This window comes from Salvia hispanica, chromosome 6 (genome assembly GCF_029641045.1).
Source record: "Salvia hispanica isolate PSC_SH4W2 chromosome 6, Shi_PSC_v1, whole genome shotgun sequence".
NCBI lineage: Eukaryota > Viridiplantae > Streptophyta > Magnoliopsida > Lamiales > Lamiaceae > Salvia > Salvia hispanica.
In genome coordinates this window covers 25,101,633-25,128,792 of record NC_142697.1, presented here as the reverse complement: position 1 = coordinate 25,128,792, position 27,160 = coordinate 25,101,633, and the positions used below count along the sequence as shown (strand labels likewise).

Sequence of the window (27,160 nt, the reverse complement as noted above, 5' to 3'; positions counted from 1 at the left end):
TGAAGTGTGAATTTGAGAGTGAAGTGAGTGAAAAATGAAGTGAAAAGGAATATATAGGTTTTAAAAACTTAATAAAATTAAAAAATAAAATGGAAACGCGTCGCATCATCCGTTACCCATCGTCCGCGTCGTCCACAGTGGCGGACGATGCGACGAACGATGAGTATCCTCCGTGCATCATCCACGGACGATGTATCGGCCGCGGACAATGGATAACCCATCGTCCGCCCCCCTACACATGCCCTCATACTCCATTTGTTGATATTAATACATAGAATTATTAATTTGATGTCACATCATAGCACCACTTATGTCTAGGAGCCTCTAAGAAACAAGATTATTTAAAAGTTAAAGTCTCCGGCCGGTTGTGGTAATTATTGTATTTTTCCTATCATTATATTACAATATTGTTATATACTATCAAAAGTGTGACACATAATTGAAAAATGACCTATACAACCACAATCAAAACACGAAAGCTCATATCATTAGATAAAGGGTTGAAAACGAATGTATTGCTTGTTTGTTAAGATTAGTACGAAAAAAATGTACAAGTACAAAATAATTTAAATTTGTCTGTGTGGGAGCGAAGTAGTTGAAATTTTATTATTGACTTTGACAAAAATAAAATAATGACAAGCGAATGACACATTCAGGCCGATGCGCACTATGCTTTATTTTCCATTTTTATGAAAATTATAATAGTATTTGATATTATAATGTATGGGACCACTAATATTCAAATTGTACTGATCACCATCTTCATTCACGTTTTATTTTATAAAATTGCAGATTCGGTCTTCAATTTTAATTTTATTGTAATTTACATTCAATCGGCAGTCATTAGTTCGTTTTACATAATTTTTTTTATAATATAAAAAAAATCAATCCACTAGAATAGAGACCACTTTCAACTCCAAGGCCTATTTACTAATTGTAGTCTTGTAGATGAAATAAAATGTGTAACAGTATTAATATAAAGATAAGGATTACAAGAACTTGTCTATGAACAATGGTGTTTTTTTTTTAGTATGTTTTAGGTTATTTCAAAATTATATGCATTCCATTTTCAGAATGTTTCACATATAAGATATACACACTGACCAAAATTACTGTGATGTTTGATATGACTTCTTTTATTTATTAAGGTCAAAAGCCTATAATTGCAACCGTCAATTTCTCTCCCTAATAGTAGTAGATAATAACATAAATGAAGATTTTAGCATAATTTTGCAACTAATTAATTACAGTCACAATCCAATGTTCATGGCCTCTATTTCAGATCATGTATCAAAAAATTGACTCTAGCTATCATATGATTCAACAGTAGAAGCAATTTAGTTATGATACTTTGTTGACATTTATAAAAATGTATTTATTGAATTATGAGTTTGTATATTCTTTTTAGCATAGAAATTAATATTCTATTAATGGCTATATATACAGTACTCTCTCCGTCTCAGCTAAGCTGAGTTATTTTATATCACTCTTACTTTTACTCTATCGGTACTTTTTCTTATATCTTTTTTTTTCTTTCTCCTATTTTTAATTTGTTACTCCATCTTTTAACTCATTGAATATAATTTCTTAATTTTCATGTCCAAAAGATGGAGGGAGTGCAAAAGAATAGGTCGAAAACTACCGTAATAAATTTTGGTGATGATACATCTAAAATTGAAATATTCCTATTTGATATTTTCATCAAATGTTCCATTGTATAAAATTCAAGTATCAGTCATCAGTGTAATGTGATTCTATATGTAGGTGATTAGCAGTAGTCACTTCCAAATCACATTTGATCCGTAATGTACCTAATGTTTTGTTTTATAATGGTGGCTAACATTAAATCGTATATTTTGATTTTTTACCAAATTTCTCATTACAAACAATTCGACGCCACAACACGAAATCAGTTATCTCGAATTGGTGTAAACTAAAATTTAAGTCACATCATCAAATTAAAGTTTTCTTCATTTCTTGGCACCATGTAATTTCCACCAAATTTTGTGTACGTCAATTTCAATTTTAAATCGTCCAATTAAACACGGCTTTCTACATAAAATCTATGGCCCTCATGTAATTAGAAGCATTTCTTGAAGAGATGGAGATTACTGCTTTCATTTACAAAATAAAGTTTCAGATTCAATGTTACTTTAAGATATGCGAAAGAATATACCGAGATATAGTCGGTCTCATTTTTATATGTTAAATTTATAATAAGAGTATAAGTTAAATGAATCGGTGAAATGTGAGGGCATTAAAGTAAACATCAAATGAGGCATATAGTGACATACATTTCAAAATAACAAAATAATTTTATTTTGTGAATGAATGAACTATAAATTTAGGGAAAATGTATAAAGTACGAGTTTCATATCTCATAAAGTAATGTAATATATAATTGACAAACACGGATTTTGCATGTTTTAATTTAAGGACTAGATTTGACTTGTTTAAAATGTCAATCATGCAAATTATGTTCTTAAATTGCATATGTTATACATTTGGTAATTTTAACATATTTGTTGATAAATGATAGAAAAAAAAACAAAAAAAGGTGTAAAAAGGGCCAAGGTCCAGCTGCCTCAATTCAAATCGATTTTCCCACCAGACTTGAAGTCTAATCAGTGATTAATTCATACCATTCTCTTTGTCTTCGAAAGAGCTTCGCGTGGATACAATGCACGACTTGATCAGAGTTCTGTGGAGAAAGTTATGACTATTTTACGAACATTGCGTAGTGCAGTCAAAGCTGGCGGAAATTAAGCGAAAATTCATGGAAGAAAATAAATTCTTGCCCAAATCTTTCCCATTTATTATAGAGCACGAAAATTATCAAAAATCAACCTTTTTGTAGCCTATAAATACCTCTTAACCTAATTCACAATCTTGTTCAGAGCCCCAATCCTTTACCCCTCCACACATTCTTCCATTCCATATTTCACAAATAATTCATTCATCTTCCATTGGAGCAGAGTTCTGTAAATCCAGGCAAGAAAAGACTGAAGATTGAATATTCAACTTTGGGTTTTATCAATCTCTTTCATGTCTCGTACTTTTATTGTTTTTACTACTTGTCTATGAGTAGTTAAACATCATTTGTATTTTTTTTTATGAAGACTATTATGAATATGTTTTGATTTATTGAATCGAACATTTTCCTAGATTCTTTTGCTTGTTCTTGTGGTTTTATTGTTCTTTTGTCTGGACAACTTTAGAACTATGTCCGTTTAACTAGATTAATCGAGAGATAGCTAGTTTTACGTGGTAAAAGGAACGAGTACAACACATAGGTTTATTTGCACTCGAGAGAAGGGACCCTTTGTGAGGACTTGAGTCTTAGAAACTTAAGGAGTTAGAATCTAATCTATTGGAAGGAGACTTTGATAGTTAGAGTCTAATCTACTGGATATGTGCATTCGAGAGAGGGTTTATCCTAGAATTGTGACTTTCCTAATAATTGTGATTAATCATCACTAGGCCGTAGTAGTTGTATCCTACATTCTTTAGCTTGCTTTTTATTTTGTTTTTATACTTGTTTATTTATTTATGTCTAGTTTATAAAACCAAAACTAAAAACTCCGTGTCTATAAATAGTATATGACGCTTAGTGTATGATTGCCAGTTGCAATCTTATTTCTTATGTTCGAAATCTCATTACTGACCTTTACTTATACTAGATCTACCCTTTAAGCTTGCAGATATTTTTGTGCTAATAAATAGTGCATCAATAATAATGACACGTTTTATTTTTAATATTTCAAATAAGATGACACATTTCTATTTAAAAAAATTTTCGTTCCAATTTATGTTTGCAATTAAAATATTTTTCTCTCTCCATTTTAATATTACGTTCAACTTTTTCTCTCTAATTAAATTTATTAAATTGTAGGATTAATTCCTAAAATCACGTACTAACCAAGAAATATATTAATCGGGATGAGGAGAATATACTATTCATACATCATTTTAACTTTGACCTTCAGAATAAAAACAATTAATAATTGTTAGGTGTTTATAGTAAAATCAAAATGTATTTCAATTTGCTCTATTATCATAACCATCAATTTAAATAAGTCAACCTTTCTCTAAAATAAGAGATAAGCTTCCGGAGAGGATCACTTATGGCAAATCTTTATCCATCTCTTAATACATACACACATACCACTCATATATGTGTGTATGTATTAGAAGATGGATTATGGTTTACCGTAGATAATCCTTACCGATAAGCTTCTAGTTTTGCAATTTTGGAACTCAATTACAGCTAGTTATTATAATTATCAATTTTATTACTCTATTCGTTCATTGAAATAATTTCATTGGTAGACTATAAAAGTTATAGTAATATTTAATTGATAAAATATTAGAGAAAAAGAGATGAAATAGAAGAGAGAGGGAGATAAAATGAGAAAGAAAGAGACTACACTTTCTTTTGGTTGATATGTTTGATTTACTTTTGATAGCACAGTATACCTTTTTTTCTTTTTAGTTAGTTCCACAAAAATAATATACTTTTTAATTTGAAAGTTTAAATTCTTTTCTCTTTAATAAAGTTGGAATCATTCTTCAATAATACTTTAAATATTATTACTCCCTCTGTTTCACTATAATTGAGTCATTTTCCTATTCGGAAAGTTTCTTCATAGTTAAGTCATTTCCTTATATGATAACTTTTCTTTCTCTCTCTCTCTTACTTTACTCTCTCTACTTTATTCACTTTATGCTTCATTATCTCTACCTTTTTCTCTCTCGTACTTTTTTATCTATTTATTTAACACACTCAATATTTGTTTCTAAAACTCTGTGTTGAAAAGTTTTGCTTCAATTATGGCGAAACGGAGGGAGTATTTTTTACTCCTCTTTTACTTTACTATTTATCCATTAAAATTTATGTTTAATCAAGAGCAAATATTTGTTATGGGATGGATGGAGTACGTGGTATCTGGGACCTGATTGAATAGGAACCTATGGTTGTGGGCTTTTAAGGACAGGATTTGGTACACTGCACGGAATCAGAGCCCACAAATAAAAAAGAGGGCCCATAAAGCGTGTTCATACATGATCTTCTGATGGTCCCTCACCTATTATGTTGCTATTGTGCGCTGCTAGTGGACACGCCGTTTCACTCGTCACCATTTAGGACAACCCGATCAACCAATAGCCGCCATTCAATTTCTCCGTATTTTTCCTTTATGTTTTTATCCATTAAATGTAATTGAACGCAACTTTTGTGGACGTGAAATTCAACAGAGGGACGTCGAAGGAAACAATTATAGTAGTATTATAAACGAAATAAAATGAAATGCATGATCTATTTACTGTATTTATTCCTATAAATAAAATTAGATGATTAAGGGCATCCTTAACCCCATCTTGGATTTGGGCCGCAAGTCCCCTCTACGTCATCATTCCCCCAAATTTGGGGTTCCAGACCACAATTCCATTAACCCCGCAGGCCACAACTCGAGCTACAACTGTTCATTTGCACTATTCACAACTACAACATATTTTAATCGTAAAATAGAATACGTTGAACAATTAAAACTTGGAAAATTCATTGTCCAGTCTAAAAATAGAAAATTAAAAATTCGAGGAAATTTTTTTACAAATCCTAGAAAAAAAAATTATTAGACCTAGAAAATAAAAATTACATCCTAGAAAAAATATTAAAATGTTTGTGGCCCGTCCCGATGCATATAACCCTGAGCCGGGCCGGACCCCGGGAGCGGCCCAGGGACGGAACTGCGGCCCCGGGACCGTCCCGGGCCGTGACTCTCCCCCCTCCAACGCTAAAATCGGGCCGGGACTCGCGAGTTGCGGCTCGGCCCACTAGCGTTAAGGATGCTCTAAGGCACCGATAGAAATGTCAAAATGAGACCCATTGGAACTTCGAAGCACAAGGCACTCACGTAGTGGCAAATCTTGACCAATGATTACAACGTTTATGTAATTTGAGAACGTGAATTGCTAATTATTTTTAAAAAAAGGTTTTGATGCTGATCAAAGACATTAATAATCAGATAATGCAATTAATGTTCAAATTTGGTACTAATAAGATGAGAATTGATATGCTTATAAGCGTTCCTAAACATCATCTATTTTTATATAGTATTTTTTTTTTTAATTCAGGTTCACTAACATACCAATTCTCTCTCTATATATAATACTCCAAATACTAGTAGTATACATATGTTTTGCACATGGTTTGCTGCAGAGCAATCTTCCACTTAATATATAATCATTCGTTTTACATGATGAGATGTGTGTGAATTTCCAGTAGTAATAAACACATGCATACATTCATTGGTCGACAGTGGACATTAAACAAGTTATGTTTGAACGGTTAACCTCACCTTTTTATAATTTCCTCCTCTTACTTTTGTGTGCGACTTCTATTCTCATTTGAAATTGGGAAGTTATATTTTTGGGGAATAGTGTTATTATTAATATTATTATTATTTTGCAATCGATGATTTAATGTTAATGCTAAATCATAGTACTATGAACAAATACAAATAATGCTATATTTTTGAGAATGAACTTCAATTCTAGGTCACCAAATTCATAAAAAAACAAAAATACTCTGATTATCCAATGCAAAATTCTGGTTTCAGACACCATTCCAAAAAATTATAGGATTTGGAAATAAGGACAGAAAATCTGCTGCAAACTATAATATTTCTCTTGTTGATTGTGTATATCGAGCGACTTTGGGTGTTTCATCGAAGAATATCTTAATGAACATAGTTGATTGAAATGTTATCTGCATCCAATTACATAAAGAAATTAATAATACACTAATCTCATTATTCTACACAATGCAATTGCAACATTTGAATTTTCACTACAAAGTCCAAACTTAGAACTCTCTTGAAAACAAATATGCCTAAAGTGTATTTAATGCTCTGGATTATAACTTTAAAATGTAGTAATACGCAGCCCATCTCCTTCCTTCAAATGAGGTACTAACTCAAACTCATATTTCTAGCAACAAACCAAATATTCATGAATTACAAAATAATACATTCCTCAGACTCTTTTAGTTTTAGTTCAAAGGCACGCAGTTCATTGAATTCAACACGTTTGAAATGAAATTAACCGATCCAAATTTTAGTCCAAACAGCACAGTCGCTTAACTGGCAATCGTCTGAGTTTGCTAAAAAGAATTTGCATATTTGTGTGTGATGTGTCACTTTTTGCTCCAAATGAATGTGCCATTGGCCCATTGTTGTAAATAGATGAGCTCATTAATTTGATCAATTATTGAAGATAATAATTGTTGCATAGTTTTGGTGTATACTTTCACAAGATCTGCAAAAGATAAATAAAGTCCACTTATACGTAAAGGCATATTAAAACTGCAATATCATGTGCCCCAAGATCGCCAAATAATATGGCTCCAAAAACTGCCATTTCAGGACATACACCTCAATTGCTGCTGCCACCATGATATAAATATCACGTGACCTACATATTATAGTTTTAATTAGTACTACCTATACTCTACTCTATTGGTCATTAATAAAAATCTCATCTGCTTTTCACTCGTCTAATACAAATTAAATCCCATTCACTTTTGTTATAAATAATAAATAGGTTCAACATTTTATTATTTATTCAAATGATGTTAAATGGGAAGAAAATAAGAATATAGGAATATATAATTAAAGAAAATTAAAATAATTGATTTTTGTCAAAGAGAAAAATGGCTTAGTTAGTTTGAGATGTCCCAAAAAAAAACTAAGAATCGATTAACTTGGGACTGATAAATTTTATGAAAAATTGATCCGTATTCCACTAGATTTTCAACTCGCATTTCATAAAAGCCATGAAAAAAAAAAAAATACTCCTATTATTGCTGTGAATTAGTCTAGTAAGTTATTCTTAATTTATTACTCACTTTTTTTTATCATTTTTTCTCTTATTTTATCCATATTTTATTTCCCTCTAATACTTTACTAAATTTATCTCTTTCTCGGTCTCTCTCTATTACGGACTCAATATTCCACATCGGCCGTAAGAATAACCATGTGGCCTGTGGGGCTTATAGACTAAATTGACTCTCTCCTAACAAACTAGCTAGTCTTTTGAGATGAATTCTCCTATTTCATTTGGTCTGTAACACTCCGATCATATCTTCGTGTGCCCACTTAAACATGAATGAACATGGGTGAAAAGAATTAATGTAGTATAATCCTAGTTTTTATATACTATAGTACTCTATGGATGGAACGTACATTCTAAAATTGAAATGAGATGACGACAATGAACATAATAAAACAGATGAAGTTCAAATTTACTACTCATAATATACAGTATATTATTCCTAGGAAATTCTTCGATTTTCTTATTTTCTATAGTCCTAGCGGGACCCACCCGTCCACACTCCTCTCCCTATATCTAAATCCACCATGCAACAAACATGGCAAGTAACTAAGCAAAAGAGAAGAAAATGGGATCAGAAACGATTAATCCCCCAACTCCCAAATACCTCCAACAAGAAGAAACCCTAAGCGAAGAAGTGAAGCATTTCATCTCCAGCCTCCCCAAAGAAAAGGGTTGGCTTGCTTCCCATCTCTACCAATACCAAGGCTTCTGGTACCCCGTCCGCCACCTCGCCGGCGTCCTCTCCTGCCAAAAACACTTCCTCCCCAAACCCCACCACATCTTCCTCGTCTCCACCCCCAAATCCGGCACCACCTGGCTCAAAGCCATCTCCTTCTCCCTCCTCCACCGCTCCCTCTTCCCCCCCTCCTCCCCCTCCTCCCACCCCCTCACCTCCTCCAACCCCCACTCCCTCGTCCCCTTCCTCGAGATCCACCACTACACTGATGGACGAATCCCCGACCTCTCCTCCTCCCGCCTCTTCTCCACCCACCTCCCCCTCTCCTCCCTCCCCAAATCCATCACCAACAACAAAATCGTCTACCTCTGTCGAAACCCCAAGGACATCTTCGTCTCCCTCCACCACTTCACCAACGGCCTCAAGCCAATCGATTCCCCGGTTAACTCCATCCATGAAGCGTTCGACATGTTCTGCCGCGGTGTGAGCCTTTTCGGGCCGTGCTGGGACCATATCCTCGGGTATTGGGAGCTTAGCCGGGAGGATAGCAATAGGGTTTTGTTTCTAAAGTTTGAGGAGATGAAGGAGAGGCCGAGGGAGGAGGTGAGGCGGCTGGCCGAGTTTCTAGGGTGCCCTTTCACGGCGGAGGAGGAGGAAAAGGGTGCTGTGGAGGATGTTTTAAAGCTATGTAGCTTCGAGGGTTTGAGTGGTTTGGAGGTGAACCGGAGCGGGAAGCTGGCGTCGGGCGAGGAGAATAGGGTTTTCTTCCGGCGGGGGGTGGTCGGGGATTGGAGGAATTACTTGGATCAAGAGATGGCCGCGAGGTTCGATCGGATCGCGGAGGAGAAGCTCCGGGGGTCGGGGTTGGTGCTTTGATCTTTTTTATATTGTACGTGTGCAGTGTGCTACTGTTATATTTATTTTTTTGTGTTCATTTTCGATTGAATAGTGGGTCAGAGTTTGAATTTGTGATTGACCACGCTATAATCTTTGTTTCCAGTGTGATTTGGTGTTTGTGTGTGTTTATTTCGTTTTATTTAAAGATTGTTGGTGAAATTTGTGTCTATTTGTAATTTTTTTTAACTAATACTCTATTTATTTTATTATACTATTGATTAATAAATTGCTTTATTATACAGAAGAACATGTGTGTTCCCATTGGCATCTCCTATTCTTTTAACATAGGCTCAAAATGCACTAATGATTGGGAAAAGGGAGGCTAGGCTTCTATTATTTGTGCAAAAAGTTTTAAGGACAAAATTATTGTTAAATCATAAACAATGTGAAGGAACATGAATCAACCGTTATATACTGTGGAAGGAATGTGTTTGTATTTGTCGATTTGCGTCGGTTGCAAATAATTGATGTTTGTATTTTTAGGAAAGGAAAAATAAGGGAATCGAAAATCTTCTTTAGTTGATTCAACTTTTGAAAAGTAAGGAAATACTAATTAATAACAAAAAAAGGTAATGAAAAGGTTAAACAACTTTTTTATTTAGCCTCATCTGTTCTCGTCTGGATTGCTTTTTGAGGCAAAGTATATAAAAATCTGAAAATCTTAGTATTAGTCCTTTCTTACATAACTTCGAAAAACATTTGCATTCTAACGCCGGCGCCACCACCGCCACGCCTTGGTCGGACGGTTGGCCGGAAAATTCTACCCGATTCACCATCAGTTCGAGCTTTCTATTCTCTCTACTCTTTATAATTTCGGTCAAATTAATTCTTATGTGGCCAAATTAATTCTTACGTGGCAATCCGATGCATTAAGGGTGTGATGTAGCAATCTAACGATCTACATGTACTATCGTAACTATCCATTCAAGAAAACGATGTCATTTTAGATATGCAATATATATAATGAATTAGTATGTATAGTTTTTAGACAACAGAAGTAATATCGATTGAGATAAAAAATAAATAAATAATTTTTTGGATTAAATGCTATTTTCGTACCTCCCTCCTTTCGTTATCCCATAACACACTTTTTTTTGGTACTCTCTCCAATCTCAATCAAAACAGCTCAAATTGCTCGAAATATATGCACTTATTCAACCACTAGAAACTGTACTGTAATTCTTTAACATTATTATTTTTATTTATTAATTTTCTTGTATAGTTATTTTCTCCTTTTACATGGTCCCGATTGAAAATTATAATCCATTTATTTTCCTTCTTTATTTGGAAGTGCGTACTATTATTGCTTGCTCAATGACAAGAGAAAAGCTGTCAAAACCATACTTGTAAACTTTGAAAATGGTGTGAAATTAATCTTCTTGTTCCCAAAAAGAAAACTTTTGTATTGGGGAGTGAAAATAGCAAAAAAAAAAAAAACTATCATTTCTCATTACCTTAAAAAAATACATTTTATATGTAGATGCATGATTGCATTTCTATATTTGAAGATAGGTTGTTGCAAATGCAGACTTCGTATTTTCTAACCCATACTACAAATGTTTCATCTTTCAAAAGTTCTTAGCTTGATTACACTTGAACCTAGCTACCACTTCCTGTGGTTAATTTGTGCATTTTTTCTTGGCAGTCTTTGCTTAAATAAAATAAAATTATCTTCTCAATAATGACAACATGAATTTTGTGTCGGAATTTTACATAATGAAACCTGTTTGATCGGGTTGTACGAGTAAAAAATCTTAAATTTTGAGAAATTAAATGATATAGGATTTATATACGTTTCCTAGTAGATGGCCGTGACATATTTTGGTTTCTCTAAATCAATTCTGGTAGTATAAAATTTTATGTTTCGAGTAGATGATTGTGACATATTGGATCAACTTCTCTAATTCATTTTTTGGTGAAGGAAAAATAGCGGTTTGAAGTTTCTCACTTTAATATAGAGTTGTGTGATTAAAGAATAGATTAATTAATCCTACATTGATTAAGTATTACTAAGGTTCACCATTACATATACAGTAATAATTATGTGCACAAGTATTGTGTTGTAAATCACATACGACCATTGCATGCTTCAGCCGATTGGTTTTGCTTATAAATAAGGTATCATGTCTTTGCATTCACCTGTTTTTAATTTTTTTTGCATGACATACAAGCATACAAAAATGCTTTCTACATCCATTGTCAAAGCTATATATGTCATCACTATTTCGAGTTCGTCTCGTATTGTCTGCAGTGTTGCTACTTACGACACGAAGACGTTTATCTTTGTAGACGACTCATAAACCAATAGCATTACCAAGACGTATCTCATCTCATGGAAAGAAACATTCCTCTGATAGAAAATAGAATGTGCAAACTAAAAGACTAACATCGCAGTTTACAACATTTTCAAGCTTTTTAATTCCATTTTCATGTGTAATTCAAAGCTATTTCGAAAATGTATGTGGGTTGAGCACCACCCACCTAGTCACGATCCTTCTAGTGCCAAAAAAGTAAAAAATGTGATGGATTCCACTTTCATTTTGTTGGCTCTATTATTGTCAAAATATTAAAAATTGAAAAAGAAAGGGAATTATTTGCTCATATTTCAGTTTAAAAAAATCACAAAATGCACCTATTACCTCAGAAAATGTAAGAAAATGGATATCTTATCATAAAAGATAGTCTTTTTATAGTTGAATTTATTTTTAATTTTAAAAAGTCTTTTTATGAAAATTCCCAATAATATTGGAAATTGGGATTTTTTATAGCAGTGGCATGTTTAGTTCAAAACTCAACTTCCAAAAGAAATAAATCGGCAGGGGCCCAAGTTTAATAAAGGTATTTTAGCGGCCCATTAAGAGTTTACGTATATGGGTCATTTCAAGATTCATTAAATGGATCAATTATATATTTAGACAAAGTCTTTTAAGAGGCTTAAAACTTTATTTGTCAAACACACACAAAAAAAAAGACTAAAATTCTAAGATATTTTATAATCCATTAGTTATTTGTATACTTAATTAATTTATTACAACTTGAAAAAAAATATGCACTTCACCATCAGCCCAAAAATCGGACCACAAAACTAAAAGATTTCTTTATTTGAAGAACATTAAGTAAGAGTATATATATCAACGCATAAAACTATAAATTAAATACTTTAACAAAAATATAAATTTGTCTTTGCCATAAGACAAAAATAATCATTAATAGATTCAGTATCATCAAATTATGAAGTTTTCATTGATATCTTACAAATAAACTTTTTGAGGATTTCCGCAATAAATTTTGCTTGTATTGACCAATAAATCAAAGTACCCGATAATAAAAGGATTCTCAATCAGAACTCCATCTTTCGTATAAATTAAAATTAAAATTAAAATACGTGAAAACGCTAAAATTATCTCATGGTTGTATTATTTTAGATTTTAATAAAAAAAATTCAATACAATTAGAGTGTGTACATCAATTTATTTAATTCTTGATTATTATTATTTTTTTACTTTATTGGCTTGATCCTTTCTCGAGTCTTTCCTCGATCTCCTTTGATTCCTTCATTCTTCATTGCTTTATTACAACAATCTTAGTTTTCCTTTAATATGTTTATCTCTTTTTTTTCTAGTTCTTTTTCTACCTATTTTTCCATTTTGGATTGATTCGTCGAAAAGCAAGCATCATGAAAAGTTGGTTTAATGAATGGTTAGTTCGTTAGTTAGGTGGCATTAAAATTGAGCAATCATCTTTTTATGTTGCTATATATAATAAGCAAAGGTGATTAGTCAAATTATCTCTCTCTCCATCTCTTACAAAGGACTACTATAGATAATGGTAGAGAAATTACTAACCAAACAAATATTTATGAAGTTTTCAGATCTAACATTTAATCACTGCCGAATTGTTTGGTAGGTGGCCGAAAACACACGTGATTTTTTGCCTCAAATATCAGTCTTATTTTATACTCCTTCATTAAGTATAACCTTAATTAAGGTTTGATCAAAATATTTGCCCTAAAATAGTACTATTGATTGTAATTCATTATTCACTCCCAATAAAGAAAAAAAAATAAACATTCAATTTAAAAATGAAACCTTAATTTTTTTCTTTTTTCTTTTTTTTTCAAAAGAAGATTAACAATGGTTCATGTTGGCAATTGAAACTAAAAATATAACATATGACTGTCCCACATTGGTGTCAAGAGAAAACTGAAACTAGTATATAAGTCTCATGGGCCCTCCTCCTATCACCAATTGGTTTTAGGATGGAACTCATGGATTTCTATCATGGTATCAGAGCGGGTCGCCGACTGTGGGTCAAATTTAACTGACCCAATAGTATATCTGGACCGAAACCAAAAAAATGACTGATCCAGCAGTATATTTAGACTTAAAAATTTGGGCCAAGTGGTCTAACCGATCGAAAAAAAATTGGGCCGATTGTCCAATCGATTAGAAAAAGTCCAACCGGGTTTGAGGGAGGGTGTTGACAATTGAAACTAAAAATATAACATATGACTGTCCCACATTGGTGTCAAGAGAAAACTGAAACTAGTATATAAGTCTCATGGGCCCTCCTCCTATCACCAATTAGTTTTAGGATGGAACTCATGGATTTCTATTAGTTCATCATTTACCCTTATGATGACTCGAATCTCCAACCTATCGGTTAAAAAAGAAACGTCTTACCAACTGAGTTACGCTTTATTGTAAAAAAAAATGAAACCCAATTACAAAGGTTCTAAAGTTTAGAAAAACTATCAATAAACAACAATAGAAGCTGATCGGCCTTTTTGGGCTCATAAAGAATGACCTCTTAATTATTGGACCTACAACTTTCAAAACATCACATTTAATTTTTCAAAATTTAATTGCACAAATATTGAGTTTGTTGAAATTCTAGTTCCTTAAATCGACAATGAAAGATGTAAAACCAACTGTCACCCACGTGATCAGTTGTTGTTACATTCAACAATATGAAATGGAACTATGTAAAATGTGTAAAATAATGGAGTACAATATTATACGTAAAGGCCTATGTATTCATTCAATTCAAACGATAAATATTAATTGTTACCATATTTTATGTAAACCGAATGTGCCAAAACGTACATTATGTCTTCCCCTAGCTATCAATTAGGAAAAGGCCACCAACATTTTAGGTTCGGTGCAAAATGAATTTAATTAGAGTTATGCCTATTTCCATTGTTGGTATTTCAAGTGGTGGTGGTGATATCGCAGTGTTGTTTTTTGGTCGATGGGGATTGACACACGACGTAGACACATAGTAATGTGTGTTGTTAGTTCGTTTCTGTTTTTTTTTTTTTTCTAAAACTGTTTTTTTAGGTAGAATCCCTGAATTATTAGTTTTTTTTTTATTGTATTTATATTATGAGTTGATTAATTGTGTACTACTCCTACTAGTTTGACCATTTTTAGGTTTGGTGTGCTTTATCATATCAGAAAAATATAAATTACACTTTTTCTCATATCTACTCCTTTATAAAAATAATAAATCCATGTGACCAAATTTTGTACAACCAAAATCTAAGTTATTTGACAAAAAAATAGGTTTATTTATGCATTTAATTAAAATATTTAGATACATATATAGTACATGGAAAGTGTATAATGTTGTGGTCATATATTTATGATTTTTGTATAATTTTTTTATTGTTTTAGAATTATAAATGTAATTAGTGCATTATAAAAATGCAAATACATTTACTAGTGATGAAGGGAGTATTATTTTGAACGAATAAATAGCACACGTGATGTAAAATTAAAATTGTACTACTTGTTGCCAACCTAGCATGGCTAATCGTGTGTCCTTTGAAGTGGTACCATGCATGACGCGTTTGTCAAGTGGCCTTGGTTAATTTCAATGGCTTAACCATCTCCACGTCCAATATTTGGATTTAATTTTTAATACTATATCAAGGATGTAATAATTATGTACGTCCCCAAAACAATAAATCCATGTGACCAAATTTTGTACAACCAAATTCTTGTTTATTTAACAAAAAAATAGGTTTATTTATGAATTTAATTAAAATATTAGATACATATATAGTATATCACTACAAAAAATGCGCTGTTTACCGACGGAATATTCCGTCGGTAATTCCCCAAATTCCGTCGGTAATGTGCTTACCGACGGAAATTCCGACCAAAATTTCCCGTACGTAAATTGCTCGTCGGTAATAGTTACCGAAAGATAAAATCCGTCGGTAATATTTTCGACGGATTCTCCGACCGATTTCTGTCGCCGGTAATGCGAAACCGTCGGTAAATGCCGATTTCTTGTTCACACTAATTTCCGTCGGTAATTATACCAATTCCGTCGGTAACTAGATTCCACTATTTCCGTCGGTAATTAAATCATTTCCGTCGGTAATTAATAAGTATTTTTTACAAATTGATTCTATAATTTACAGTGAGAGTGTGAGACACCTATTTTCATTTATACAGTCAAATCACCTATAATAGCCAAAATAATCCAATAATGAAGATATGATAGATAAAAGGTATATTAGTTAAACATAACCAAAGTACGAATAAAAAAACACAAAATAGGAAGTTTATATCAAATTTGGAATTGTTGGGACTATCATGATCCGATTCATCTTCTCCTCCATCAATATGTATCAGGTCTGTGAAGCATCATCATCAATGAGTCGTGAGAAATTGGATTGTTGAGACATCAAGATCCGGTTCATCTTCTCCTCCATTGCTGAAATTTTGACACTTTGCGCATCTAAATCTTGTCGAAATTCCCCCCTTATTTCCTCCCTAATTTCCTCCCTTATTTCTCCTCTTAATTCAGCCCTTAATTCAGCCCTTAATTCATCACGCAATTCATCTCGCAAGGTTTGTGCTCTTGCGGACTCTGTCGAGGTGTAGAACACAAGGTTAGATGCCAAGTTTCCTATCCCGAACATCCTCTTCTTCTTGTCGAGCTTTCCTCCACAAACATCATTGATGAAGATGTCACTCAAATTTGGATTTTCGCCCTTTGTTGCTGCAATCGCTTGCACCTTCGCCTAGATAATAAAAAATTATACACATAACTTAAAACATTGAACTACACCTCAAAAAACATATTACTTGAATAATTGATAACAAATAACCAATATAACAAATTGTTCATGAAAACTTCTTCATTCCCATGCCCCTGACCTCTCCTACCCCCTAAACCAGACCCCCCACCCCCTGACCTCTCCTATACCCCTGATTTGATAGTTTTTGTGTTGTGATAGCATTTAGAGTCCAAACTTTGTAATCTCATATCCATGTTGTGAAATCAACTTCAGATAATAGTAAATATCCACTGCTGCAGTTTTAATAACAATATCATATCATTAATAACTTTTCCTTTCTTTCATTACCAAATTTAATATATTTCCCAATATACTAAGCAATCTTGCATGTTGCCAGTATAAGGAATCACCAAATAAAAGAAATTCAAAAAATTTATGTGCTAGCCACCTAATTCCAGTATGACATATGGAAATCAGAATACATTCAGCTCAAATTTGCAGCTAAACCCTATCACCATGCTTCATGTAGGTAGCCAGCAGCCCAAAGCAAAAATCCAATACAAAACTAGACTTAATTAGTCTTCTTCCAACCCTAAATATCTCAACAAATCCTTTTATTAATCGAGAGGGAGGTCCAAATTCTATCATAGATCCATGCTGTTTTTTTCTTGTGTTTTCACATCTTGTCATTTATTGTAAAGATAATCCAAAGATATAGCCAGCTTGTCATGTATTATAAAGAACATCTACATTAATATATACTATAACTTACATCGACATCTGCAGCCTTTTTGCAAGTGTATGTCCCATCTTTATAGGTGTGGAGTGATTTGAATCCGGCATATGCAACATCCTTCAATGATACACCTCTCTCGGCTGCCTATTTATTAAAATATAAATATAAGTTAAAATATAAATATATGTAGCGTATAAAAAAACACTTACCATTCGTAGAGATTTCTCTGTGACTGACGTTGACCCTCCTAAATGTGTCCTCATGCCCGTACCAGGTCCATCTGGTTCAGATCGTCTGGCCTTACTTGCAATAATTGACCTTTTGACAGTATTAGGATCTTGCCAGTAAAGTATCAATCCTGCCCACATCTCTTGAGGTACATAAATTGGCCTAGGTTGACCTTTATTGTACCTATCCTTCACTTCACTAATATAATCCGAGTATCTTCTACCAGCTCGCTGTCCCCATGCTTTCTTCACATCATTCTCCCATTCGGGGGGCCAAGAAAAAGATTTCTGTACAAAAAATGAAATACTTACTCGAAATTATTCATAATACATCTCCTTGACTTCCTCAGGTTAGTGCAAATCAAAATAGTTTTCTATGTAACAAAAATAATACTTACTCGAAATTCTTCATAATACAGCTCCTTGACTTCCACAGGTGTCCTTTTCCAGTTAAACCCAGTATTGTTTTGAATCTGATGAAATGAAGATGTAATCACCCTTGACATCTTACTGTGATCGGCTATTTTCCTATAACACCAAAATATTAATCAACTATTGATAAATAATGTGAAAGTAATAATTAGTAAACTAATAACAAACCCAGTATATGGATTCCTCTGAAGTGGAATCCTACTATCAAGCATAGTAGAAGTTGCTTCAACGGTCTCCTCTTCCCTTTCACCAGAAGTTTGTGCTGACTGCGTTTGAGTATGTCTTGTATGAGATGAGTTGCTGGTCTGTCCACTACCTATAGCATGACGAACGCGACGATCCATATCTAAAATAAGTAATTGAATGTTAGCGCAGATCATGGCAAAAATCATTTTTAACAATATCCGTCATCATCAAAATAAATCAATAAACATAGAAAAAATTAACCTTATCATATATCATCATCATCATTTGCAATATTGTCATCATCAGAAATTATTATACTATCATCTGAAGGGTATCCATCATAATCATCGATGTCGACCATTCCACCATTTGGATGAAGTACTGGAATGCTATCACCTATCGTTTGGTTACAATCCAACAATGACATATGCAATTCATCCTCTTGAAACGGTGGTTGTTCAGTTACTGTTGAAGATGTTACCGGATTTGGAACTTCAACTTTAGATCTTGCTTTGACCTTGCATACTTCCCACCAATCCTTTCTTGATTGATTCATGCTAGGATACGAACAATAATACACTTGATTAGCTTGATTCGCTAACACAAATGGTTCAAACTTGGATAACCTGCGAGTGTGGTTTATAGAAACCAATCCGAAGTCCTTATGAATTAATGTCCCAGAAGGTGATGGATCAAACCATTCACATTTAAATAATGTGATGCTCTTAAGTGGGAAACCAGGATACTCCAATACACAAACCTCCAATAATCTTCCATAAAAGTTCATCTCTTCATTGCCATATATCTCACCTTTAATGCACAATCCACTATTCATCGTGGCTTGACTTGACTCACGTGTTATGGTGTGAAACCTATATCCATTAATAACATACCCATGATATGTTTTGACCTTTACTAAAGGCCCTTTTGCTAGATCTTGGATATATTTGTTCATGTCAGAGGGGCCCTGATTCCCTCCAAATCTTTTGAACCATTCAGCAAATTGTGTGTCAACCATGTCTCCTAGATCAGAATCTGATAGTCTTGGATTTGCTGATAGCATTTCATCTTCAAACAACCTTTCAAAAAGAAAAGATATAAAGCATATGTATAGAAATATGGATTGAAAGGAAAACATTTTCGGTATTTTACTACTTACTTCAGATAAATGGTTGAAACTTCGGGACAATTGAGTAGAACATAAGTATGTGCAGCCTTGTATTCTGAACTGTCCAAATATCTTACTGACATTTTTCCAAGTGGACGTCCTGTTTCTTTGAAAATAGAAGGAGCATCTGGATCCTCGTTAATGCCACTACAACTTTCTCCACCACAGTTACGAGGCTCGTTCCTTATCTTGGTACTCACATGATCCTCAAAATAGTATGAACCAAATGTAGACACTTCTTCTAGCAAATAAGCATTGCTTATGGAGCCTTCAACTCGAGCTTTATTTTTTATATTGTTTTTCAACCTCTTAAGATACCTTTCAAATGGATACATCCATCGATATTGAACAGGACCAGCAAGGCGAGCTTCATCGGCTAAGTGAACTGGCAGATGTTCCATTGAGTCAAAAAAACTAGGTGGAAAGATACGCTCAAGATTGCATAAGATTATCGGAATATGATCACTAAGCCTGCACATATCATCCATTCTAACTGCTCGAGTTGTCAAGTTCTTGAAAAACATACTCAAATCTGTAATCGCTTTCCAAACATTTTGTGGAAGAAGCTCACGAAATGCAACAGGAAGTATGCGTTGCATGAATATATGGCAATCGTGACTTTTCATTCCATACAACTTGAGTTTACTCGAGTCCACACATCTACCCAAATTAGATACATATCCATCCGGAAACTTAAGACTTTTCACCCATTCACATAAGACCTTCTTCTCACGATTGTCAAGGGTGTATGAAGCTTTTGGAAACATTCCTGTTGTTTCATCGCGCTTTAATTCAGGTCTTGCACAATATTGATTCAATTCTTCCCTCGACTTAGTTGTATCTTTAGTCTTCCCTTGGACATTAAGCACTGTGTTGAAGATATTATCAAACACATTCTTTTCAATATGCATTACATCCAAATTATGTCGAATCAACAAGTCTTTCCAGTAGGGGAGATCCCAAAATATGCTTCTTTTCTTCCAACCTGAACTAGCACGATTAGACAAAATTCTATTCATCCCATTAGAGTCCTCCATCACTCTAACTAGACCCAATCTTTCTATCTCATTCAAGAGTTCTTCTCCAGATTTTGATTCTGGTGGGTCCACTAAAATCATCTTATTCTTTCGAAACGCCCTTTTGTTCTTTCGATAAGGATGATTCTGGGGCAAGAATTTTCGATGATTGTCAAACCATGATTGTTTGCCACTTTTCTCCAACGTAAATGCATCAGTGTTTCCCATGCAGTGAGGACAAGCCAATCTTCCAGCAGTACTCCATCCAGACAACATAGAATATGCTGGAAAATCACTTATGGTCCACATCAACATTGCTCGCATTTGAAAATTTTGCTTCAATGAAATATCATAGGTGGACACGCCTACTTCCCACAATTGATTCAATTCTTCTACCAATGGTTGAAGGAAAACATCCAACTTCTCTTTAGGATTACGTGGACCAGGAATTAAAACTGTGAGAAACATGAACTGCTCCTTCATACACAACCAAGGAGGAAGATTGTAGGGAGTTAAAATAACCGGCCACGAGGAGTACTGTTGTCCTAATTGTCCGAACGGCTGAAAACCATCAGTTGAAAGACCAAGTCGCACGTTACGACTTTCTGATGCAAAATCTGGAAAAATATTGTTTACGTGCTTCCACGCTAGAGAGTCGGCCGGATGTCGCATCACCTCATCATCTATTGATGTAGCATGCCAACGCATTTCTGCTGCTGTGGCTTTAGATGCATACAATCTTTGCAGTCGAGGAGTCAAAGGAAAGTAATACATCTTTGACACTGCCACTTGTCTGTTCTTGTGGGATTCAGATTGTTCCTTAAAACGTGAAGTCCCACAATATCTACATGTATGTAGTTCACTATCATTCCGCCAAAAGATCATACAGTTATTTGGACAACAATCAATCTTTTCAACTGGTAATCCCATGCCACGCAATAGCTTTTTGGTTTTATAATAGCTATTAGGTAATAAGTCCCCATCGGGCAACCCCTCTTTTATCAACTCAGTAAGCCGATCATAGCATCTCTCCGGCCAGTGATACTCTGCCTTAAGACTCATTAGTCGAACCACAAATGACAATTGTGAATGTCTCCTACAACCAGACCACAACTCATTATCAGCTGCATCTAACATATCATAAAGCTGTTGGGCATTAGGATTTGGTGGCTCTTCTGCCTCCTCATTGTTAAATTGAGGACCACCAACGTCTAATACCATTGTGTGGTAAGTGCTAGGTGCTCCAATTTCAAAATCCATTCCGATGTTTCCAGCTGATTCTGATTCTGATTCTGATTCGACTGTGTTTTCGACTGTGTTTTCGACTATGTTTTCAGATGGTTCTATTGATCTTTCACCGTGAAACCTCCATATGTGGTAATTCTTTACGAAACCAAACCTGGAAATATGATACTCTACTTCATCTGTGTCTCTAAAGCACTTGTTATCACATTTTTTACAGGCACATCTGATTTTGTCTCCATCCATATATGCAGGTTTACCACTTGCAAACTTGATGAAATTGTCAAGTCCCTCCAAAAATTCTGGATTAAATTCACCATGTGGAAGTATACGTCTATACATCCACTGGCGATTTCCACTCATTTTTATAATTCCTAATTGAAAATTCAGCTTATTTATTCATCAAAATATAAAAGCATCTTCACATATCATACAATAACACAACAATATCACATAGTATACCACTCGCTTCACCTTAACAACAAGTCGATGGAGCTAGGAAAGCTCCACCCCAAGCCTAGCCACCAATTTCTAACACTAAGGCATGCTCCTAAACAAATGAGTGTAGGCATGACCGTGAATAAGAGAAAATAAACGGAAAGCGGCTTACCCTTGGAGCTAAATTCTTCTCTTCAACTCCAAGCTATAAATCTCCTAGCTCCGCTCGTTGAATAAGAGACAACTGCAAAAAAATGGTGATTAATCAGTACACATGCCCTATTTATACTTAGTTTGTGAAATAACATTGATTTGTTGCACGTATACTGACTTAATTCCATCTAGGATGAATGAAATTCACAAACATGGTGCTGTTATAAAAAAATCGATCAGAAAAGAAAGCAGAATGAATTAGCTGTTATCCTCACATTAACGAAATGACTAATGAAAGCTACATAACTCATCGTTGTCATAATTATGTCTGCAAATTACCACCGGGTTTTATTATTGTATGTATGTAGTTCTTGCATTTTCTCCTCTCTTTATATGACCTAAAGACCTGTGGTTTTTCATTTCAGTACTCTTAACAGATAAAACTGATAAAAATAAAAGATTTAGGTGCCATAGCTGTAAAGGATTTTGTCCACAAGCTTGTGAGAACCTTTTAGAATACCTCATCACCATGAAAGAGATCACCTGTGAAAAATTAGTTAGACCAAAGCATTAACATCTGCATGAATCAACAAGAGGGAAAAAAGAATCAGTACATATCAATGCGTATGACATAAACTGAAACTATATTGGAATTGCTTCAAGAGTACTTGAATATCATAAACTGATAAAATTGTTTTGCAAAGATTTAACTAAATCTGAAACTGTTCATGCAAAATATTTAATAAAATTTGTATTGTAGTCCATCTTCGTTCCAAAAGAAAGGAAAATGAAAAGAACCCTGTGAAAGGCATTAGAATAAAACTGTTAGTTTTAATATAATATATTTGCGTATGTGCAGTTTCAGGTGGAATGCTCCAGCATGGCAAGTACAGCTGAGGAGATCGTAAAGCTAAATGGATATTTAAATGGTAATGGTCATTTTGGTGTTTGTAAAATCATGGATATTTGTTGGTTTCAAGTACATAGATGCAGATTAAAGATGATTGAGAAAGAAGAGAACAAACAGAATGAACAATTTCAGAAGCAAAAATAGAAGAGGTAACAACAAAACTGAAAAATAGAAACATTATATTGATAAATTAACTTGGATTCACATAAGTTGTCATTAACCATAAGCAAGCATTGGATCAAGAAAAAATAACGGGATAGTCCCAAAGATTCACATTTCCTTGTTTAAAAAATGATGTTACAAGATGAATGACTAACTAATCCAATGATGCAACACAGGACAAGGAACACTTTATAGATCAATTTCTCAGCATTTTACAGCATGAAGATCTGATGTGTTTTAATTAACATTTCTGTATAGAAAAGAAAATAAAATCACAACTAGAATTACTGGTACAAGGCAGTGATCACAGCTGATACACTTAACATATTCCTGCCTAAATCCAATAAGAAGGTAATACTGACTCATGTGATGGCAAAATATTTGGTCCTATAACTATAACACAATGGCCAACATCAAGACCAGCCATGGACAAAGAAACTTTAGTCTAAGTAGTACATTCCAAAACTCTATCACATGTAACAGTCTCACTGCAGATATCCCATCCTAGGCAACCTTAATGGCCATTGAATCGTGATTCGTGCATAGCTCTTGGATTCATAAAAGTGCAAGTAGAAGAAAGCATCTATGTCCATTGCCATATATTAGGAAATCTCAGACTATGCAAAACAATTTTACATTCTGTTCCAATATACCATCGGACTAAAATAAGCAAATGGAGATATAAATCATATAAGTCTAAACAAATGAAGGTAGAAGAAGCACTTGATCCTAGCAGCAATGGTATCTAAACAGCAACAATGGTATCGAAACAGACTCGAGTTCCCTCAAAGAGACTCGAGTTTCCTCAAAACAGATCAGCTAAACGTAAAGCAAATTTCTAATAGAGCAAATTTTCTGCTAACACATTACATATCACCTCACAATTAGAAGACCAGTGATGGCATATATACCCACTCACAATTAATTCTGCTAACACATTACAAAAACTTCCTACATATATTGATAATATTAAGTAGAAAAAACCCTTATTATAACATAACATGTAAAAGGAGAAGAATGAAGAGTAATACCTCTGTGAAAATGTGAAGTAAAAGAGTGGTGGAAGAGAGCGCTCAAATGAACCCTAGCAAATCCAATTTAAGAAAAACTCAACCAATTCCCCCAAATCCAACCTACACTTGCAATATTTGAATTCGCTGTCACCTTAATTCTTCAAAAAATGGTGTAATGGATAGGTGAAAAGGGGATTCTCACCTTAATTCTTCAAAAATTGGAGGTTAGAGCTGTGGACAAGGGTGGAGTCGAGAAAACAGAATGCCGCCGATTTGAGGGGAGGAGACGGCGGTGGCTGTAGGTCAGCGACGGCGATGGCTGTAGCTCGTCGACGGCGCAGGCTGTAGCTCGGCGACGGCGTAGGCTGCAGCTCGGCGACGGCACTGGTGTAGCTCGGCGCAGAAGAATGAATGACTTCAGCAAACGGTTGTGTTTTGGAAATTTAATTTAATTCTTAAGATTATTTAATTCTCTTATTGTGTATTGGAATATTTAAATTAATTCTTAAGATTACCGACAGATCAATTCGGTCGGTGATAGCTTTACATTAACAAATAGAGAAAAACAATTCCGTGTACAATAAAATGCCACTAAAAAAAGTGAGAAAATTACCGACGGAACTGTTCCCTCGGTATTCCGGCGGTAATCACAGACGGATTTGTGTATGTCGGTAATTCCGTCGGTAAATAGCGCATTTTTTGTAGTGTATGGAAAGTGCATAATATTGTGGTTATATATTTATGATTTTTTATAATTTTTTTATTTTTTTAGAATTATATATGTAACTAGTGCATACTTTAATTCAAAATTTTAAAAATAATAGAAAGAAAATTTAAATATAAATATAAAAAATGAGGTTAAAGGCTAATAAGTCTTTTTAACTTATCCACTTACTATATTTATAATTTTAATATATAATTAATACATCAAATTATTAATATAACTTTATTTTGGTTGTACAAAATTTGGTTATTTATCGTTGCTCATTTCAAAATATGCATTAGGAACCGTTTTTAATCATTGGATGATAAGGAACCATTTTATGTTCTTCGTTTTTGTGAATAAATTAAAATTCGGATTCATATATAGTTCCAAATCTCATCATGTTTTGGATGTTAAGGACTTGAGGTTTGATTAATATGTTGCGGCGACTTAATAAAATAATTTTAATATATAAATTAGGAACTCCTATTCTCATCTTTAAATTAATCATGAATAATGATTGCATATATATTTACCATAAATTGTAATCTCGCGGAGAATCTATCCCAAGGAAAAAAAGTTAACAGCTATCAAATTCCACATTTAAGGGGAATTCAATAGTGTGGTAGTAATATACATTGACGATCCTCTAGAAAAGGAGATGGTGGTTTTTAAGAAATGTGGGTAAAATAGATAGTAAAAAACACCTTACATTAGTAAATTAAATGCCAAAGGGTATCAAAATATCCGAAGTCGGTGGATATATAGGTGAATAACTAAATAGCTAACTAATTCACATCCCATCATGCAGTTTTATGGGGAGACAAAAATGAAACACACACAATTTCAAAAATGCAATTAAATATTACTCCACATTTTGTAAATTATAGTGGAGTACTAGCTAATTTTTTGGTTTATTATTTTACATATTTTTAAGTATGGATATCTTTTTATTTTCACTGACTAAAATTAAAATGAGCATATATATTAGGGGTGGCAAAATGAGTAGCGGGTAATGGGTAAATCCCATCTCGACCCACTACCCGGCGGGTATCGGGTACCCGATACCCGACGATAACGGGAAATGGGGCGGGATCGGGTAGTGTGTTTTAGAGTTTTGCGGGTAGCGGGTATACCCACTACCCGTACGGGTATACCCGTTAATCCCGTTAATACCCGTTAATATTAGTGTTAGAGCCATATATCATTTTTAATACTCCCTCCATTCCATATTAATAGAGGCGTTTCAAATAGTTAAATTAGAGAAAAAAAATAAATAGTTAAATAGTAATAGCCATATACACATCCATTTTGAAAAATTAAAAATAAATAGTTAGAATGGAGAAAAAATAAAGTAAGAGAGATAATAATGTAGAGAAGAGTATTTATATTATTATTTTTCCAAAATGAGTGAAGAAAATGAAATGTTTATAAGAGTTCTTTTGAAATATTTTTATATTCCGACGAACATACAATTGAAAACTCATCGGAACTAGCTATAGAGTCCCCTCACTTTTACTTAATCTATTCAAAGTTTACCATCAATATTAATTAAGTAAATTAGGGAACATTGACGATTATTATGGTTTTCAAATTTTTTATTCGAATTTCGGGTCGGGTACGGGTACCCGCAATGCCGGGTACGGGATACCCGACACGGGTATCGGGTAATCCCGGTATATCACGGGGCGGGTATTGGGATAACCAATTTAGCTAAAATCGGGTATGGGTACCCGACTTATCGGGTGCGGGTACCCGCGGGTAACCCGTTTCGCTACCCCTAATATATATAGTCCCGTCTAAAAATTACTACTAACAAATCATAGTTATGATACACAAGAAAGGAACAAAATCAAGACAACGAAACAAAGGGAAAAAAACACATTTCTGTTCTAGTTTTTGTACTTTAATATCCAAAACTCGAAAAAAGATAAAAATTTCAGAAAAAAAGAAGAAGCAAAGTCTCTCCCCACCCACATAAATTAACTACACTATAGTCTATAGTAATCTCTTCAATTTACACATCAAGTTGTAAGTATTGTATTGGTTTCATAGCAATTGTGGGCTACTCTTCTTCTCGTGGTCCTCTATCTCTCCACACACGCCCACTTGACTATTATTCACTGTGACTCTGTACTTGTAACAATATTCAAAATACATAGACAGAATGATTTTTCATATCGTGCATGTGATAATTGACTTCACCAAGATTTTCTGTAAAAAAAAATTGAGAATCTTTACTTTTAGTGACATAAAAGCTGGTGCACGGTTATTTTTG

The 27,160-nt window shown here is 33.9% G+C and overlaps 1 protein-coding gene and 1 pseudogene across 11 annotated transcripts; one reads left to right on the top strand and one right to left on the bottom strand.

Moving 5' to 3' along the window:
- The first annotated feature begins 8,429 nt into the window (after nucleotides 1–8,429).
- LOC125204876 (cytosolic sulfotransferase 5 pseudogene) lies at nucleotides 8,430–9,622 on the top strand (annotated as a pseudogene).
- A 6,329-nt stretch (nucleotides 9,623–15,951) lies between these two features.
- On the bottom strand, nucleotides 15,952–24,894 carry LOC148923416 (uncharacterized). Of its 11 annotated transcripts, none has more exons than XM_089060925.1 (10): nucleotides 24,793–24,894; nucleotides 24,382–24,563; nucleotides 24,198–24,299; nucleotides 22,603–22,671; nucleotides 22,114–22,185; nucleotides 18,060–18,237; nucleotides 17,858–17,987; nucleotides 17,442–17,747; nucleotides 17,269–17,376; nucleotides 15,952–16,499 (listed from the first exon to the last, which is right to left on the bottom strand). In XM_089060925.1, exons 6-10 carry the CDS (start codon nucleotides 18,233–18,235, stop codon nucleotides 16,104–16,106), a joined length of 1,116 nt encoding a protein of 371 aa, XP_088917051.1. In that variant the 5' UTR covers nucleotides 18,236–18,237; nucleotides 22,114–22,185; nucleotides 22,603–22,671; nucleotides 24,198–24,299; nucleotides 24,382–24,563; nucleotides 24,793–24,894; the 3' UTR covers nucleotides 15,952–16,103. The 11 variants fall into 11 exon arrangements, with proteins under 11 accessions (XP_088917051.1, XP_088917050.1, XP_088917053.1 ...); XM_089060924.1 differs by having other exon boundaries at nucleotides 22,615–22,671; XM_089060927.1 differs by having other exon boundaries at nucleotides 22,603–22,637.
- Between the last annotated feature and the right edge of the window lie 2,266 nt (nucleotides 24,895–27,160).

What these genes read in the sequence shown, in the direction of transcription:
- LOC148923416 (XM_089060919.1), bottom strand. Translation starts at nt 21,866, where the DNA reads ATGAGTGGAAATCGCCAGTGGATGTATAGACGTATACTTCCACATGGT. An exon ending in GTTTCAACCATTTATCTGAA is followed by an intron (nt 19,157 to 19,236) that starts GTAAGTAGTAAA and finishes TCTTTTTGAAAG; the next exon opens with GTTGTTTGAAGATGAAATGC.